Source organism: Gracilinanus agilis, chromosome 3, assembly GCF_016433145.1.
Source record: "Gracilinanus agilis isolate LMUSP501 chromosome 3, AgileGrace, whole genome shotgun sequence".
NCBI lineage: Eukaryota > Metazoa > Chordata > Mammalia > Didelphimorphia > Didelphidae > Gracilinanus > Gracilinanus agilis.
The window spans coordinates 19,960,613-19,977,293 of NC_058132.1; the positions used below are offsets into that span (position 1 = coordinate 19,960,613).

The 16,681-nt window shown below is 38.4% G+C and overlaps 2 protein-coding genes across 2 annotated transcripts in view; one reads left to right on the forward strand and one right to left on the reverse strand.

Moving 5' to 3' along the window:
• The window catches only part of LOC123240825 (leukocyte immunoglobulin-like receptor subfamily A member 2), a 289,397-nt gene that overhangs the window by 187,932 nt on the left and 84,784 nt on the right, over positions 1-16,681 (reverse strand). The gene's annotated exons all lie outside the window — the stretch shown is intronic.
• LOC123239057 (zinc finger protein 420-like) lies at positions 5,810-7,588 on the forward strand. The gene is made up of 2 exons (XM_044666328.1): positions 5,810-6,259; positions 6,344-7,588. Exons 1-2 carry the CDS (start codon positions 5,810-5,812, stop codon positions 7,586-7,588), a joined length of 1,695 nt encoding a protein of 564 aa, XP_044522263.1.

Sequence of the window (16,681 nt, forward strand, 5' to 3'; positions counted from 1 at the left end):
GGGCAGCTGGGTAGGTCAGTGGATTGAGAGTCAAGCCTAGAGATGGGAGGTCCTAGGTTCAAATCCGGCCTCAGACACTTCCCAGCTGTGTGACCCTGGGCAAGTCACTTGACCTCCATTGCCCACCCTTACCACTCTTCCACCTAGGAACCAATACACAGAAGCTAAGGGCTAAAAAAAATAATAAATAAAATGAAGGTCCGTAGCATTTTTCATCACTAGTCCTTCAGAATTTTCTTGGATCATCATACTTTAGAGCAGATCGAAGTCTTTCACAGTTGATCATCATACGATATTGCTGTTACTGTGTATAGCGATCTCCTGGTTCTGTTTACTTCACTTGTATCATTTCATGTAGATATTTGTAGGATTTTCTTTTTCTTTTTAATGTTATTTTTAAATTTCTTTCCATAGTTACATGATTCATGTTGTTTTCCTCCCCTTTTCTTTCTCTCATCCTGGAGCTGACAAGGAATTGCACTGGGTTATACTATCACTCAAAATTGATTTCTATATTATTCATTTTTGTAATAGAGCAATCTCGTAAAACCAGAACCCATATAAACCATTTATGAATCACATGTTTTATTCTGGATTTCTACTCCCACAGCTCTTTATCTAGATGTGGATAGCATTCTTTCTCAGAAGTCCCTCAGAATGTCCTGGATAATTGCATTGCTTTTAGCAGTTCAGTTTCTGTGTACAATGTTCTCCTGGTTCCGCTTATTTCAGTTCCCTTCAGTTCATGTTGGTCTTTCAAGTTCTTATAGAAATCAATCTATTCATTATTCCTTAAAGTGCAGTAGTATTCCATCACCATCATATGCCACAGTTTGTTCAGCCATTCCCCAATTGAGAGACACTCCCTCATTTTCCAATTCTTTGCTATTAGAAAAAGGCCAACTATAAATATTTTTGTACAAACAGGTCCTTTCCCTTTTTTTTTTTAATCACTTGGGGATATGGATTTAGTAGTGGTATTTCTGGATCAAAGGGCATGCATTGTTTTAAAGCCCTTTAGGCATAATTCCAAATTGCCTTCCAGAATGTTTGGATCCATTCACCACTCCACCAGCAATGCATTAGTGTCCTAATTTTGCTACATCCCCTCCAACATTTATTATTTTCCTTCACTATCATATTGGACACTGTGCTTCCTGTGAGGTGGTCCCTCAGAATTGTTTTGATTTGTATTTCTCTATTCAGGAGGGATTTAGAACATTTTTTATGTGATTACTGATGGTTTTGATTTCTTCATCTCAAAACTGCCAATTCCTATCCCTTGACCATTCATCAACTGGGGAATGGCTTGTCTTTTTTTTTTGTTAGCGAAATTTATTATAAAAAGTTTTTCCCAGTTTGTTGCTTCCCTTCTAGTTTTGATTGCATTGATTTTGTTTGTATAAAACCTTTTTAATTGAATATAGTCAGAATGATTCATTTTATATCTTGTAATGTTCTCTGTCTCTTGCTTCATCTTTAATACTTCCCTTCTTTATAGATCTGACAGGTATACTATTTCTCTTTCACCTAATTTATTTACTTATATCATCACTCTTTAAGTTAAAGTCATATACCCATTGTGAACTTATCTTGGTATAAAGTGTGAGAAACTGATCTAAACCTAATTTTTGCCATGCTGTTTTCCAATTTTCATAGCAATTTTGGTCAGATATTGAATTCTTATCTAAAAAGCTAGTATCTTTGGGTTTGTGGAACACTAGATTGTTGAGGTCATTTACCCCAAGTCTATTCCATTGATCCACACTTCTGTTAGCTAATGTCATATTGTTTTGATGATCACTGCTTTATAGTACAGTTTAAGGTCTGGTATTGCTAGGTCACCATCCATCACATTTTTTTTTCAGTGGTTCTCTTGATATTCTTGATGTTTTGTTCTTTCAGATCAATTTTGTTACTATTTTTTCCAATTCTTTAAAATATTTTTTGGTAGTTTGTTTGGCATAGCACTGAATAAGTAAATTAATTTAGGTAGTATTATTTTTATTATATTAGTTCATTCTACCCATGAGCAATTAATATTTTTCAGTTATTTAAGATATAGTTTTATTTGTGTGAAAAGTGTTTTGTAGTTCTGTTCATATAATTCTAGTGTTCCTTTTGGCAGGTAGATTCCCAAATATTTTATATTGTCTACAGTGATGATTTAAAATGCTTAGAAATTATAAGTGCTTGGAAACTAGAAAATAGTATGTCAAAAATTAGGTATAGACCACTAGCTCACAGCTTATATCAAGATATAAGTGAAATAGGCATATGATTTAGACATAAAGCGTGATATTATAAGTAAATTCAGGAAACATAGAATTGTTTACCTGGCAGATCTGTAGAGAAAGGAAGAATTTATGACCATATGAGATAAAGAACATTATAAGATGTAAAATGAATAATTTTTACTATATTAATTTTAAACTATTTTGAACAAATGAAACCACTATATTAAAGATTAGAAGAAAAGTGACAAACTGGAAAATACTGTTTTATAACAGATTTCTCTGATCTCATTTTTCAAACATATAAAGATCTAGGTCAATTTTATCCAAGAATGCAAGTTATTCCCCAATTGACATATGGTCATAGGTTATTAATAAGAAGTTTTCAGATGTAGAAATCAAAGCTGTCAATAATCGTATGAAGAAATGTTATAAATTCCTCTTTTTTTAATTTTAATTTTTTTTAAACCCTTACCTTCCATCTTAGAACCAATACGGAGTATTGGTTCTAAGGCAGAAGAGTGGTAAGGGCTAGGCAATGGGGATTAAGTTACTTGTCCAGGGTCACACAGCTAGGAAGTGTCTGAGGTCAAATTTGAACCCAGGACCTCCTGTCTCTGGGTCTGACTCTCAATCCACTGAGCCACCCAGCTGCCCCCTATAAATGCCTCTTGATTAGAAGAGTAAATTAAAAGAACTCTCAAGTATCACTTCACCCTATCCAATTGGCCAATATCATAGTAAAGAGAAGTGACACAGGTTGAGGGGATGTGACAAAATTGGGACACTTAATGCTCAGGTGTGGGATTTGTGAATTCATGCATCCTTTCTGGAGAGCAATTTGGAATCACTCCCAAAGAGCTACAAAACAATGCATACTTTTTGATCCACTATTTATTATTATAATATATTTTATTATATATTATTATATTATATAATTATTATAATATATTAATAGCACTATTATGTCTGTGCCCCAAAGAGATCAGGAAAAAAAAGGGAAAGGACTTACTTGTAGGAAAATATGTGTAACTGCTCTTTTAGTGTTAGAAGAGAATTGGAAATTGAAGGGGATATCTATCAGTTGACAAATGGCTGAACAAATTGTGGCATATAAGGGTGATGGAATACTATTGTGCTATAATAAATGATGAACAGGATGATTTCAGAAAGGTCTGGGACAACCCCCATGAAGTGATGCAGAGGGAAATGAGTAAAACCAGGAGAAGATTATACACCATAACGGTAATGTTATGGAATGTTCAACTGTGATAGCTTTGGCTACTCTCAGTAATACAATGATCCAGTACAATTCTGAGGGACTTATGACAAAGAATGGCTCCAGAGAAAGAACTGTTGGAGTTGAAATGCAGATGAAAGCATATAATTTTTCATTTGTTTATTTGGGGTTTTGTTTTGCGGTTGTGGTTTTACATGATTATTCACCTCTAAAAATAAACAATATGGAAATAAAATTAAAAAAGAAGTATGAAACTGTAACTCACAGCCCCTAATTCTGCCTAGTCTAGCAAGTTTATCCTTATTCCTCCTTCGTTCTTCCCTTAAATTCCAGGCTTGGTGATAGGAATGAAAGGGAAGGCAATAAGCATTTAAAAATACTTGCTCTATGTCCTCTACCGGGTAAAGGAGTTCATAATTATCATTAATTTCATAATATCCCTGTGAATTTGATCCTCTTATTGTTCTCAATTCATAGTTGAGGCAACTGAAGTAACAGAGGTTAAATAACTTACCCAGGGTCACCCACTTAACCATCTCTTTCAGGCTGGATTAAATTTGTTTTTCTGACTCCAAGGTCTGACTTCTTACCCCTTCATTACCAGCTACCTTTAATTTTTAGATAATGGACAAGTGGTAGATAAAAGATGGAATTTTCTGATTGCAAATGTGTTCCATGATTTCTACCCTCCTGCAGATATCCCAAAAATGGATACAACAGAAATCATTCTGAAGGCCTTGCTTACATGCTCCCTTTCCATTAAGAGGACCAAATTTTAAATTTTTCTCTCCTGATCCCTTCATGCTTCCTTATGCTCATGACTTCCAGTTCTAGGTGAATATTTTATCTCCTGTTTTCAGTGAGGGGAATCACCATGGATGCTAGAGCAAAAAGGCCCAAAGATCTCCTGTCCAAGGGAGTGAGGTGAATGCAGGTAAATAAGAGCTGTTACCCCAGAAGACTTTTATCTGTTGTAGTGAAGGAAGGGCTACACTTGGGGGCTGGCAGACCAACCCTGAATTATACTGTTTATTTCCTGAGAGATGGATGATGGATTTAGTATAGAGCAGGGATCGGCAACATATGGCTCTTTCTGCAGGAGCCATAAAGTCAATTTTTTTTCAGGTACTGTTACAGGAGCGGCACTGTGAGCACTGTACGGCTCTCACGAAAATACATTTTAAAATATGTGGTGTTTATGGCTCTCACGGCCAAAAAGGTTACCGACCCCTGGTATATATAGAGTATGAAACATAATATATGATAGATTGTAAAATAAGATGAATGAATAGCATACTATCTTTGCATCTGTAGAGAAAAGAAGAAATCTTATATTACACTTTGAAAATTACTGCATGAGAGTTAAAAAGAATGAAATTGTTTCTCAGCTTAGCATATAAAATTTACCAAGAATGACCATGTAATAGTATACCCAAAATGATGTGAACGGAATATCTAGAAGGTTACCTGAGATTGACAAAATTATAAGATTAATCGAGTGACTTTTAAAGGAAAGACAGGAAAGGTAAGGGACAAAGATTGTTCAATACTGTGAACAAAGCATGCTTAGGCACAGGGTTTGAGGTGTTGTCCACTTGCAAGGAAGTTGGTCAGGTAACTTCTCCATTCTTTATTTATGACATGAGTTGTGAAGTATGATGAGAATCTTGGTCCTGTCTGTCACAGATCTGTTACAAGGTTTCATTGTTATTGTCTGTGAAAGTAGTTCTAAAACCTTCCATCTTGCAGTTATGACCAAATGGTGTGTTCAAAGACTGGTTCTGATTGTTTAAGTTTGAAAACTCCTAATGGCCTGGGAAATAGAATAAAAATCTGCATTTAATGCCATCAGGGAAAAGAACTTATATTGTATGGGTGGTGGGTGTCCCCTTCCCATCTGTGTTTATGTCATTATTTGTTTTCTTCAGAGACGGACACTAATTTTGAAATGAAGGAGATGTCTACAAAGCTGAGCCTTTTTATGGAAAGATCTGACCCTCAAAGAGGCATGAATAAGAGTACCTGTGATTTCATTTTCAGAGAAATCTGTGACTCTAATATCAAGATAAATAAAAATCCAAAGAGTGACTGCGAATTTGGTGAAATTGGAGAGAAATTCAGCCAACATTCAGTCCTAGATCTGTATATGAAACTAACCTCAGGAAATGACTGTTGTCGGGATAGTGAATACACCAAATGCTTCCCTGAAAAGGTAGGATTTAATCAGTCACATGAGAAACCTCCTGAAATGCCCATGTATCAAGGGAACCTAGGGAGAATTGCCTGTGGCTTGAGTTTAGATCTCACAAGACATCCAAAGAGTAAACATGTAGAGATGCTTTCTATGAGTAACAAAGAGGTGAGACCTTTCAGTCAGAACTCTGAGCTTGGTTCATATCAAATAATCCACTCTGGAGAGAGACCTTATGAATGTAAAGAATGTGGAAAAGCTTTTTCACTGAGGGGTGGTCTTGCTAGACATCAGAGAATCCACACTGGAGAGAAACCTTATGAATGTACACACTGTGGAAAGGCTTTCACATGTAGGGGCAATCTTATTGCACATCAGAGAATCCACACTGGAGACAAACCTTATGAATGTAAAAACTGTGGAAAGGCTTTCACACAGAGGAGTCATCTTGCTAAGCATCAAAGCATCCACACTGGAGAGAAACCTTATGAATGTAAATATTGTGGAAAGGCTTTCACACAGAGGGGTAATCTTGTTGCACATCAGTCAGTCCATACTGGAGAGAAACCTTATGAATGTACACAGTGTGGAAAGGCTTTTTCACAGAAGGGCCATCTTACTGAACATCAAAGCATCCACCCTGGAGATAAACCTTATGAATGTAAACAATGTGGAAAGGCTTTTGCACAGAAGGGCACTCTTGCTAAGCATCAGAGAATCCACACTGGAGACAAACCTTATGAATGTAAACAATGTGGAAAGGCTTTCACACAGAGTGGCACTCTTGCTAAGCATCAGAGAATCCACACTGGAGACAAACCTTATAAATGTACAGAATGTGGAAAGGCTTTCACACAGAGGGGCCAGCTTGCTGCACACCAGAGAATCCACACTGGAGAGAAACCTTATGAATGTGAACATTGTGGAAAGGCTTTCGCACAGAGGGGCACTCTTGCTAAGCATCAAAGCATCCACACTGGAGAGAAACCTTATGAATGTAAGCAGTGTGGAAAGGCTTTCACAGGGAGGGGTCATCTTGCTGTACATCAGAGAATCCACTCTGGGGAGAAACCTTATGAATGTACACAATGTGGAAAGGCTTTCATACACAGAGTGAGTCTTGCTGCACATCAGAGAATCCACACTGGAGAGAAACCTTATGAATGTAAGCAATGTGGAAAAGCTTTTACACAGAGGGGCTATCTTACTGAACATCAAAGCATCCACACTGGAGAGAAACCTTATGAATGTAAGCAATGTGGAAAGGCTTTCACACGGAGGGACACTCTTGCTAAGCATCAGAGAATCCACTCTGGAGAGAAACCTTATAAATGTACTCAATGTGGAAAAGCTTTCATTCACAGGTTGAGTCTTGCTGCACATCAGAGAGTCCACACTGGAGACAAACCTTATGAATGTACAGAATGTGGAAAGGCTTTCACATGGAGGGGAGATCTTGGTAAACATCAGAGAATCCACACTGGAGAGAAACCTTATGAATGTAAACAGTGTGGAAAAGATTTCACACATAGGGGCTCTCTTGCTAAACATCAGAGAATCCACACTGGAGAGAAACCTTTTGAATGTAAACAGTGTGGAAAGGCTTTCACAGGAAGGGGCCATCTTGCTGTACATCAGAGAATCCACTCTGGAGAGAAACCTTATAAATGTACACAGTGTGGAAAGGCTTTCACACAGAGGGGCTCTCTTGCTGCACATCACAGAGTCCACACTGGAGAGAAACCTTATGAGTGTACACAATGTGGAAAGGCTTTCACATGGAGGGGAGATCTTGGTAAACATCAGAGAATCCACACTGGAGAGAAACCTTATGAGTGTACACAATGTGGAAAGGCTTTCACACGGAGGGGGCAGCTTGCTGCACATCAGAGAATCCACACTAGAGAGAAACTTTACGAATAGAATAAATGTGGATAGCCTTTCTCTTAAAGTTCCACAGTTGCTTCATGTCACAAAATCCCCACTGGAGAGAAACCGCATGAGTGAGGCTAAGCTTATTATTGCCACTCATATCTTATTTAACAGAAGAGGATCCACAATTGAGAGAAGGAACATGATCAATGTGGTAAGGCCTTCAGGCAACAATTATCTCTTATTCCTGGGCAAGAATTCCTTTTGGATAGAAATCTTATTCCTGTCATAAATGAAAAAGACATTGAAATGGAGAGTCCAGAGGTTGTTCAGTATAAGAAAATGTCTTCTGAACAGATCAGTTCCAGATGGATTTCCTGTAGGAAGGCTTTCAGCCAGAGATCATCTCTTCATATCAGGCAATTCATATTGGGAAAAAAACCTAATGAATCATGTTTATGTATTTTCCTCAGGAGGAGGCTGATCAATATCATTTGGAGAAATGCAAATGATAACAAGTCTGAGGGACAAGCCCACATCTGTTAGATTGACTATTATGACAGAAAAGGAAAGTGACAAAAGTTGGAGATGTGGGAAGATTGAAAAAGGAAGGAACTTTCATGGTTGTGAACTAATTGAGCCATTCTTGAGAGATCAATTTGGAATTATGTCCAAAGGGCATTAAAAAACAAAAAGGAATGGTCATGGGTCTGGCATGGACAGCCATGGGAGGCTCTACTTTGTTCATTGAAACCTCACCTAGGTGCCCCAAGGATAAAGAAAACAAAGATGAGAGCCTGGAGGTGACAGATCAGCTTGGGGATGTTATGAAGGAAAGTATCAAGATTGCATACACGTTTGCTCGGGCATTCTTGATGCATAAGGACCCATCCAATGATTTCCTGGTGACTTCACACATCCACCTTCATGTGCCTGAGGGTGCAACCCCCAAGGATGGCCCAAGTGCAAGCTGTACCATTGTCACGGCACTACTTTCCTTAGCCATGAACCAACCTGCACGGCAGAACGTGGCCATGACAGGAGAGGTGTCCCTCACTGGCAAGATCCTTCCTGTGGGAGGAATTAAGGAGAAGACCATTGCAGCCAAAAGAGCAGGAGTCACCTGTGTCATCCTCCCTGCAGAGAACAAGAAGGACTATTATGACCTTGCAACTTTCATCACTGAAGGGCTAGAAGTACACTTTGTGGAGCACTACAATGAGATCTTTGACATAGTCTTTCCCCAGGAGCAAACTGTGGAGGAAACTGTGGAACGATGAACTTTCAGAGGCCCTGGGGTCAGGGGGCTTCAGCCAAATTCCAAAGGTTGGTGGTGTGGGGGTAGGGAACGTGGACAAAAACTTCAAGGATCAGTAATGCTGCTAGGCAGCTGAAGAAATCCATTGATGATGGTTTGATACATATATAGAGAGCAACTTAGAGAAGTCCTATTATGCTTGAAAATGTATTTAATTATGATTAAAAAAACCATACATTTCCACTAAAAAAAATGGAAAATGACTTATATATGTTAAAAATACAAAAGACTTCAAGGTGCTCTTTTTGGGGTGACAAAAGAATTGGAAATTAAGAGGAAACTCATCATTTGGGAAATGGCTGAGCAAATGGTGGTATATGGTTGTAATGGAATCCTATTATTTTATATTTAATGAAGAGGAGGAGCTCAGAAAAACCTGGAAAGACTTCAGAACTGATACAGACTTTTAAATTAAATATAATCAAAATTATCGATTGTATATTTTGTAATGTTCCCTATCTCTTGTTTGGTCTTAAATTTCTTCCTTTCCCATAGATTTGACAGGTGTACAGTTTCACATTCCTCTAATTTACTTATAATATCACTCTTAATGTTTAAGTCCTCTGCCCATTTTGAACTTATCTTGGTATAAGGTGTGAGAAATTAATCTTAACTTAATTTTTCCCATACTGTTTTCTAATTTTCCCAGCAGTTTTTGTCAAATAATGTATTCTTGTCCCAAAATCTTGGATCTTTGAGTTTATCGAACACTAGCTTGCTGAGGTCATTTATCCCTAGTCTATTCCATTGATCTACCCTTCTATCTCTTTGCCAGTACCATATTGTTGTTTTTTAAAATTTAATTTTAAAATTAATTAAGAATATTTTCCCATGGTTCCCTAATTCATGTTCTTTTCCTCCCCTCTTCCCTCCCCTCTTCCAGAACAATCAATTCTAATGGTTTTTACTTGTACCATTGTTAAAAACCTATTTCCATGTTATTCATATTTGCAATTGAGTGATCTTTTAACTCCAAAACCCCAATCACATCCCCATTGAATCATGTGATCATTCATGTTTTTCTTCTGCATTTCTGCTCCCACAGTTCTTTCCCTGGATGTGGATAGTATTCTTTCTCATAAATCCCTCAGAATGTCCTGGGTCATTGTATTCCTGCTAGTAGAGAAGTCCATTACATTGATTGTGGCACAGTGTAACAGTCTCTCTGTCTCTGTGTACAATGTTCTCCTGATTCTGCTCTGCATCAATTCCTGGAGGTCTTTCCAGTTCACATGAAATTCTTCTAGTTCATCATTCCTTTCAGCACAATAGTATTCCATCACCAACAGATACCACAATTTGTTTAGCCATTCCCCAATTGATGGACATCCTCTCATTTTCCAGCTTTTTGCTACTACAAAGAACATGGCTATGAATATTTTTGTGCATGTATTTTTCCCTATTATCTCTTTAGGGTACAAATCCAGCAGTGGTGTTCCTGGATCAAAGAGTAGACATTTTTTTAAAGCCCTTTGGGCATAGTTTTAAATTGCCTTCCAGAATGGTTGGGTCTATTCACAACTCCACCAGCAATGCATTAGTGTCCCAATTTTGCCACAACCTCTCTAATATTTATCACTTTTCTTTACTGTCCTATTGGCCAATCTGCGAGGTGTGAGGTGGTGCCTCAGAGTTGTTTTGTTTTGCATTTTTCTAAAAATGAGAAATTTAGAACACTTTTTCATGTGCTTATTAATAGTTTTTATTTTTTTATCTGAAAACTGCCTATTCATATCCCTTGCCCATTTATCATTTGGGGAATAGCTTGATTTTTCTGTCCAATTGATTTAGCTCCTTATAAATTTGAGAAATTAGACCTTTGTCAGTAATTTGTGTTATAAAGATTTTTTTCCAATTTGTTGCTTCTTTTCTAATTTTGATTACATTGGTTTTATTTCTACAAAACCTTTTTAATTTAATGTAATCAAAATTATTCATTTTACATTTTGTAATATTCTTTATTTCTTGCTTAGTCTTTAATTCTTTCCTTTCCCGTAGATCTGACAGGTACACTATTCTATTTTTACCTAATTTATATATAAATTACTTCTTTATATTTAAGTCATTTACCCAATTCTGAATTTATCTTGGTATAGGGTGTGATGTGTTGATCTAAACCTAATCTCTCCCGTACACTTTTCCGATTTTCCCAGCAGTTTTTGTCAAGCTTAGATCTTTGGGTTTATCAAACACTAGCTTGCTAAGGTCATTTACCCCTAGTCTATTCCATTGATTTACATTTCTCTCTTTTAGCCAGTACCAGATTCTTTAGATGATCACCACTTTGTAGTACAGTTTAAGATGTGGTACTGCTAGGCCCCCGTCCTTTACTTTTTTTTTATTAGTTCCCTTGATATTCTTGATCTTTTATTCTTCCAGATGAATTTTGTTATAATTTTTTCAAATTCTATAAAAAAGTTTTTTGATAGTTTGATAGGTATACCACTGAATAAGTAAATTAGTTCAGGTACTATTGTCATTTTTATATTGGCGCATCCTACCCAAGAACAATGAATATGTTTATAATTGTTTAGATATAAGAGGGAAATATAAGGGAAACAGTGTCTCCCTAGAATGCAGACCTCATTAGACATCAAAAAAGTTATCCTAGAGAAAGCCTTCATGTGGACCATAAATGTGGGAAAGCCTTGAGTCAGAACTCTTGAGTCTGCTGCACATCCCATAATCCACACTGAAGAGAAACCTTATGGATGTAAAAAGTCTGGAAAAGCTTTCATATGGAACTCCAATCTTAATAAATATAAGAGAATCCATACTGGAGAGCAAGGTAAGGGGGAGAGAGAAAGAGGAGCAGAGGAATGGGGATTGGAAGCTCTGCTTCTGCTGATTGTCCTTTCCTCAGGTGACCTCTTGGCCCATAACTGCCAGTTAGGCCAGGAGCAAACCTCCTTTCCAGGCCTGGCTCCTGGGCCTTCTCCCTGCCCCTGCTACTTGTCCAGGCTCCTCCTCACATCCCAGTGGTCCCTGTAAGAGGAGAAAACTAGATATTTAAGGTATGGTCACCAGAAATCGATTAACTAACTCGATTTGAAAATAAAATAGACCCAAGTCAGGATAACTTTTATGGTAGTTTATTTACTATTAGGAAGGCTGAAGATAGGGAAGTTGAGAGAGAGAGAGAAACTCTGGCCTGGACCAGAGGCCCCAACCAGGTAGGAAATTAGAGGCCCCAGCAGAAGGGCACAGAGGTGAGTTTAACAAGGCTTCTAGCCACAAGACCTCCTCTAAGAAGAGAGGCCTCCTTGAGGCTAGAGCCTCCAGAAATGCCAAGGGAAGAGAAAGAGAGTCAGCCAAACTTACCCATATGACAATTCAAAGGGAGGCAGTCTGAGGTCTCACCAGAGATCTTTCTACCCCAAGTTGAAAGCGCTAACTGCCTCCACAGGAAGATACCATCATATTTAAAAGATAGCATCTTTCATCACTCCTGCATCCACCTCCAATTTCAAGTGGACAAATGGCAGCCTCCACACTGTTTTGGACTGCCCAAAGGGCAGTCCCTTGTTTTTGATTTGTCACTTACTATCACGTGTGGGTTACAGACCTCCCCCTCCCCACTTAATTCTAAGTTGGGTGGGGTGATATTTCTGGTGGCTAGAGTCTACCCAAATGAATGAGGGTGAGCTAATTCCATTCACACATCCCAGAATACCACCCCCACATATAGACCCAACCTAAACACTTAAAGCAGTCCTACAGGGAATGAATGGGGGGAGGAGGAGGAGAAATTAGTTTTTACCAACACTTTGGAGTTATTAATAACTTGAAAATAACACATTAATCTCTCAGTCCACATAACTATTAGAGAAATGCAAATTAAAACAAGTCTGAAGGATCATGCCATATCTATCAGATTAGTTATTATGACAGAAAAAGAAAGTGATAAAAGTTAGAGATGTGGCAAAATTGAGATACTATTGAACTACTGGGGTGTAATGGGGAACTGTCCTAGAGGGATGTTAGATGATACAACCCACCTCCAAATGGCCAGTTAAGCGCAAAACCTTGGCTTATGGAAAACAAAGTTTATTTCATAAAGGCAATAAAGGAATCTGGTAGATAGGACCCTAGCACTCTTAAAACTAACTCCATCCAACTTCTAAGTCTCCTGAGGAAGGAGAACCTTCTGTTTCTTCTATAGGCACTGCTTACCAGCTCCCTATTCTACCTAAGAACTCCGCCCCACCACCACCATCATTGTCTGACTCTATCCTAATTTTCCCACTAGTGATTAACAAAAGAAAGGGAAAAGCCTTGGTTTAGCTGCTCTAAGTAACCCAAAGTACAGATGAAAAATCTTTGGATTACCTTAGCCCAAGAGCATTTCTGGCAGATGACCCACTGGCAGATGATCTTTGGACTCAGGGGAAATGGTTAACTTCAAATAAATTCTCTACCTAGAAGTCTAAGATTTCTCCATGAAATCTTCATTATCCAGGGAAAATCTCTCAGAGCAACTCTCCCCCTCCCCCTTCAGCTTGTTGGAAATTCAGGCAGAGTCATACCCTACTTCCTGCTTAGTGGAAATCCAAGAAGCAAGTAAGTTCAGTTATTTTCAGTTCAAACTTCCACAATTCCTTTTCTTTCCCAGAATCATCTCTCAAGACTTATCTCAAAATTCCCTTCCTTTAACTAATTCTAGAAAGTAATCCGTCCCTAACTTATATTCCTACATGGGGAGCTATGAACCATTCTGGAGAAAGCAATTTGGAACTATGTCCAAAAGTCATTAATAAACAAAGGAAAAAGACCTATATAGCCAAAAAACACCAAAGGAGCTCTTTTTGGTATTGCAATGAATTGGAAAATAAGGAGAAATTATGGCATATGACTGTAATGGGATACTACTGTGTTACAATTAATTTCAAGCAGGAGGAGCTCAAAAACCTAGAGAGATTCATAAGAACTGATGCAAACTGAAGTAAGCAGACACAGAACATTGTACAGAGAAAGCAATATTGTATGAAGAACAGCTATCTATTTAGAGTTTCTCAACAATGAAAAGATCCAAAATATCCCAAAAGCTGATAATAAAAAAATTCATCTGCCTCCAGAGAAAGAACTGAAGGTGTCTGAATGCAGACCAAAGAAAAATTTTTTATTTTCTTAATTTTTTTTTAGTTTCCTTCCACAAAAAGATCAATATGGGGAAATGTTTTACATGATTGCCCTTGTAAAATCTATGTCAGATTGCCTGCCATCTCTTGGGCTGGAAGAAGAAAATCCAAGCATAAATATTTTGAAAATGTTGGATATTGTTAACATGTAATTGTGGTTAAAAAAAAGTCTAATATTGGGGGAAGAACAGAAGTATGATCAGTATGGGGCAATGTTCTCCCTGGAATAAAGGGGTCTATAAGCAATAGTTGCAGGAAAGGCTTCTCTTCAAGCTTATCCTTGACTCTACACTGTAATGGGAAAAAGATAGGATAAGATTTAAGAGAAATAGAAGGCTGTCTTTAGGAACTCAAGGGAAAGGATTTTAGCAGGCAGAAGGCAGAGGAGGAACAGTTTGGAAGTGACAACTGCTAGAGAGTAGTGACTTCCTGGAGGAGGTTAGGGAACTTCCTGTCTGGGAATGGTGGCAGAATGGTGGGCTTATCAGAGCTCATTTTACTCAACCTGACTTTGGAGAAGGCATAAACCCCTAATTCATCTTTGGAGGTACTATATTTGACTGAGAAAGATCTAGAAAAGGATCTGACCATACCTGCTGTGCTTTCCAGAAGGTTTTATCTAAAAAATCCTATCAGGTCAGCTTTGAGGTTTTACCTCAGGGGTCAGAACCCTTGGGGTGAACTTAGCCGTTAGTGATCATTAATAACGGTTTTTGGAGATAGCTTTTGGGAAATCTAACCAACTACTGAGGGTCATAGGTGGTTTAGTCAGATTTGGGGGAACAACCCGATAGAAACAGGGAGCCAATAAGTTAGCTGGAAGACCAGAAGGCTCCCTCTTGTGAGGGATGTAGAGGATATTGGGAAATTGACTAGATCCCTTAGGGTTAGGGACTCCTTGTTCTGACCCTCAGTTTGTATCCCCTTAAAATAAAAGAGATTTTTAAAAATATATATAAATTGTTTCCAAGGTGTTGTGCAACTGGCCCAGTGAGAGAAATTAATTCAGTTTCACTCTCACTAACCAGAGGTTAGAATACCCAGAGATTCTGGCTGGGTATTCAGGGGGATCCCTAAGAGGATCTACCACTATCGCATCTGGTTCTCTTCCCCTTTACTCTTTTTTTTAACTGGACACATCATTCTAGAGAGAAGACTCAATAAGCCTAATTCTCCAGAAAAGCCTCTTGCTGTAGCATAGACATCACTAAACTGTCCCACAGTGGAGGCCTCATTTAACAGCCCGAATTTCATATTGTGCATAAAATACTACAATGACAAGGACTTTTTCTCTGGAATCCTGGTTTTTTGTCATTCATCCTCACTATTTCATGGTATTGCAAGAGAATTTCTCTCTCCATTATGTCACTTTGCTTAACGTCATCTCTCAGTGACCTGGAGGTCATCTACCACTGAGTGAATTCAGGCATAGACAAACCCTCAGAGAAAGGAAGTTAAAGAATCAAACAACCAACAAGACAGGAAACTGATCCCACAGTGGCAAATGAAGAAACTGGTTGGTTCTTGAGATGTGATGTGTGAGAGTTGGTGGGTGGAAAAAAAGAGTTTATGAGGTTAGACCAAGAGGTTGCTGGCTGGAGCATGGAGGCTGGACAAACTCTTGTTGGTGGTGAGCTTCAATCCATCATGGCGGCCAATAGAGTAGTAAACTAAGTAACTCTACCTCTTCCCGACCTTTCCCTCTCTTTACTATTGCTACTTTGATTTAATAATACCAGAGGACCTCAAGCACTGAGAGACCTTCCTTTAAACCCCAAAGAATAATACCAGAGGACCTCAAGCACTGAGAGACCTTCCTTTAAACCCCAAAGAATTAGGCAACTTTTATACCAGTACAAAAATAGTACAAAATAGTCAAACCCCTCAAAGAATAGAGATACCCAGAAGCAATATTCACTGGTTAGGTCAGCTAGGAAAGCACCCCTTATTTGGTAAAAGAAAACTTTTGACCATGACTTAAGAATCACTTGAAGGGTGATTCTTCTTCTGTACCAGCGGCAATGCAATGACCCAGGACAGCTCTGAGGGATTTATGGTAAAGATGCTACCCACATGTAGCAATCCAGGTATACATTAATTGTGATATTATTTTAAGAAGTATTCAAAAACTTAACTCTTATACTGCTAATGATTGATCTCTGCAATCCTGAGTCAAATTGAATGTTGACCTTGCCAAATCCCTAGCCCTTCCCTAAGGCCACACCCCAGAAGAGAGTCAGTTATCTCAGTCTCCTTACTTTTCCTTCAATGATCAATTAACATAGGTATCAAACATCAGTAGATGCCTTAGGCCATATCCACCCTGGATCCTGATCTTAACTCTACCTATTGTTTCAGGTTTTGGCAGTTTGCATTTTATGATGATTACCTCATAATGTTAATGTATCAGGCCACCAGCCTCTCCCCTTCCCCCCATACTGTTGTAACCCCAATAAAAGTGACAAGACATCAGTTGGCAAGAGAGCTCTCAACCATCAGAGCTCCTAACCATGAAGCTCTTGACCATCAGAGCTTACTCGCTGTCTGTCTACCTTATGCCACAACTTTCTGTGTCTGCGTATCTTTATTCTCGCCTTATGTTCTCTTTCCATTAATCCTTAACCCGTAACCCATTTTCACTCAGTCCTTGGTTCCCCTTTCTGAGTGTCCAACCCACTAGGAATCTTC

What these genes read in the sequence shown, in the direction of transcription:
- LOC123239057 (XM_044666328.1), top strand. Translation starts at nt 5,810, where the DNA reads ATGCTTTCTATGAGTAACAAAGAGGTGAGACCTTTCAGTCAGAACTCT. An exon ending in AATGTACACAGTGTGGAAAG is followed by an intron (nt 6,260 to 6,343) that starts GCTTTTTCACAG and finishes CAATGTGGAAAG; the next exon opens with GCTTTTGCACAGAAGGGCAC.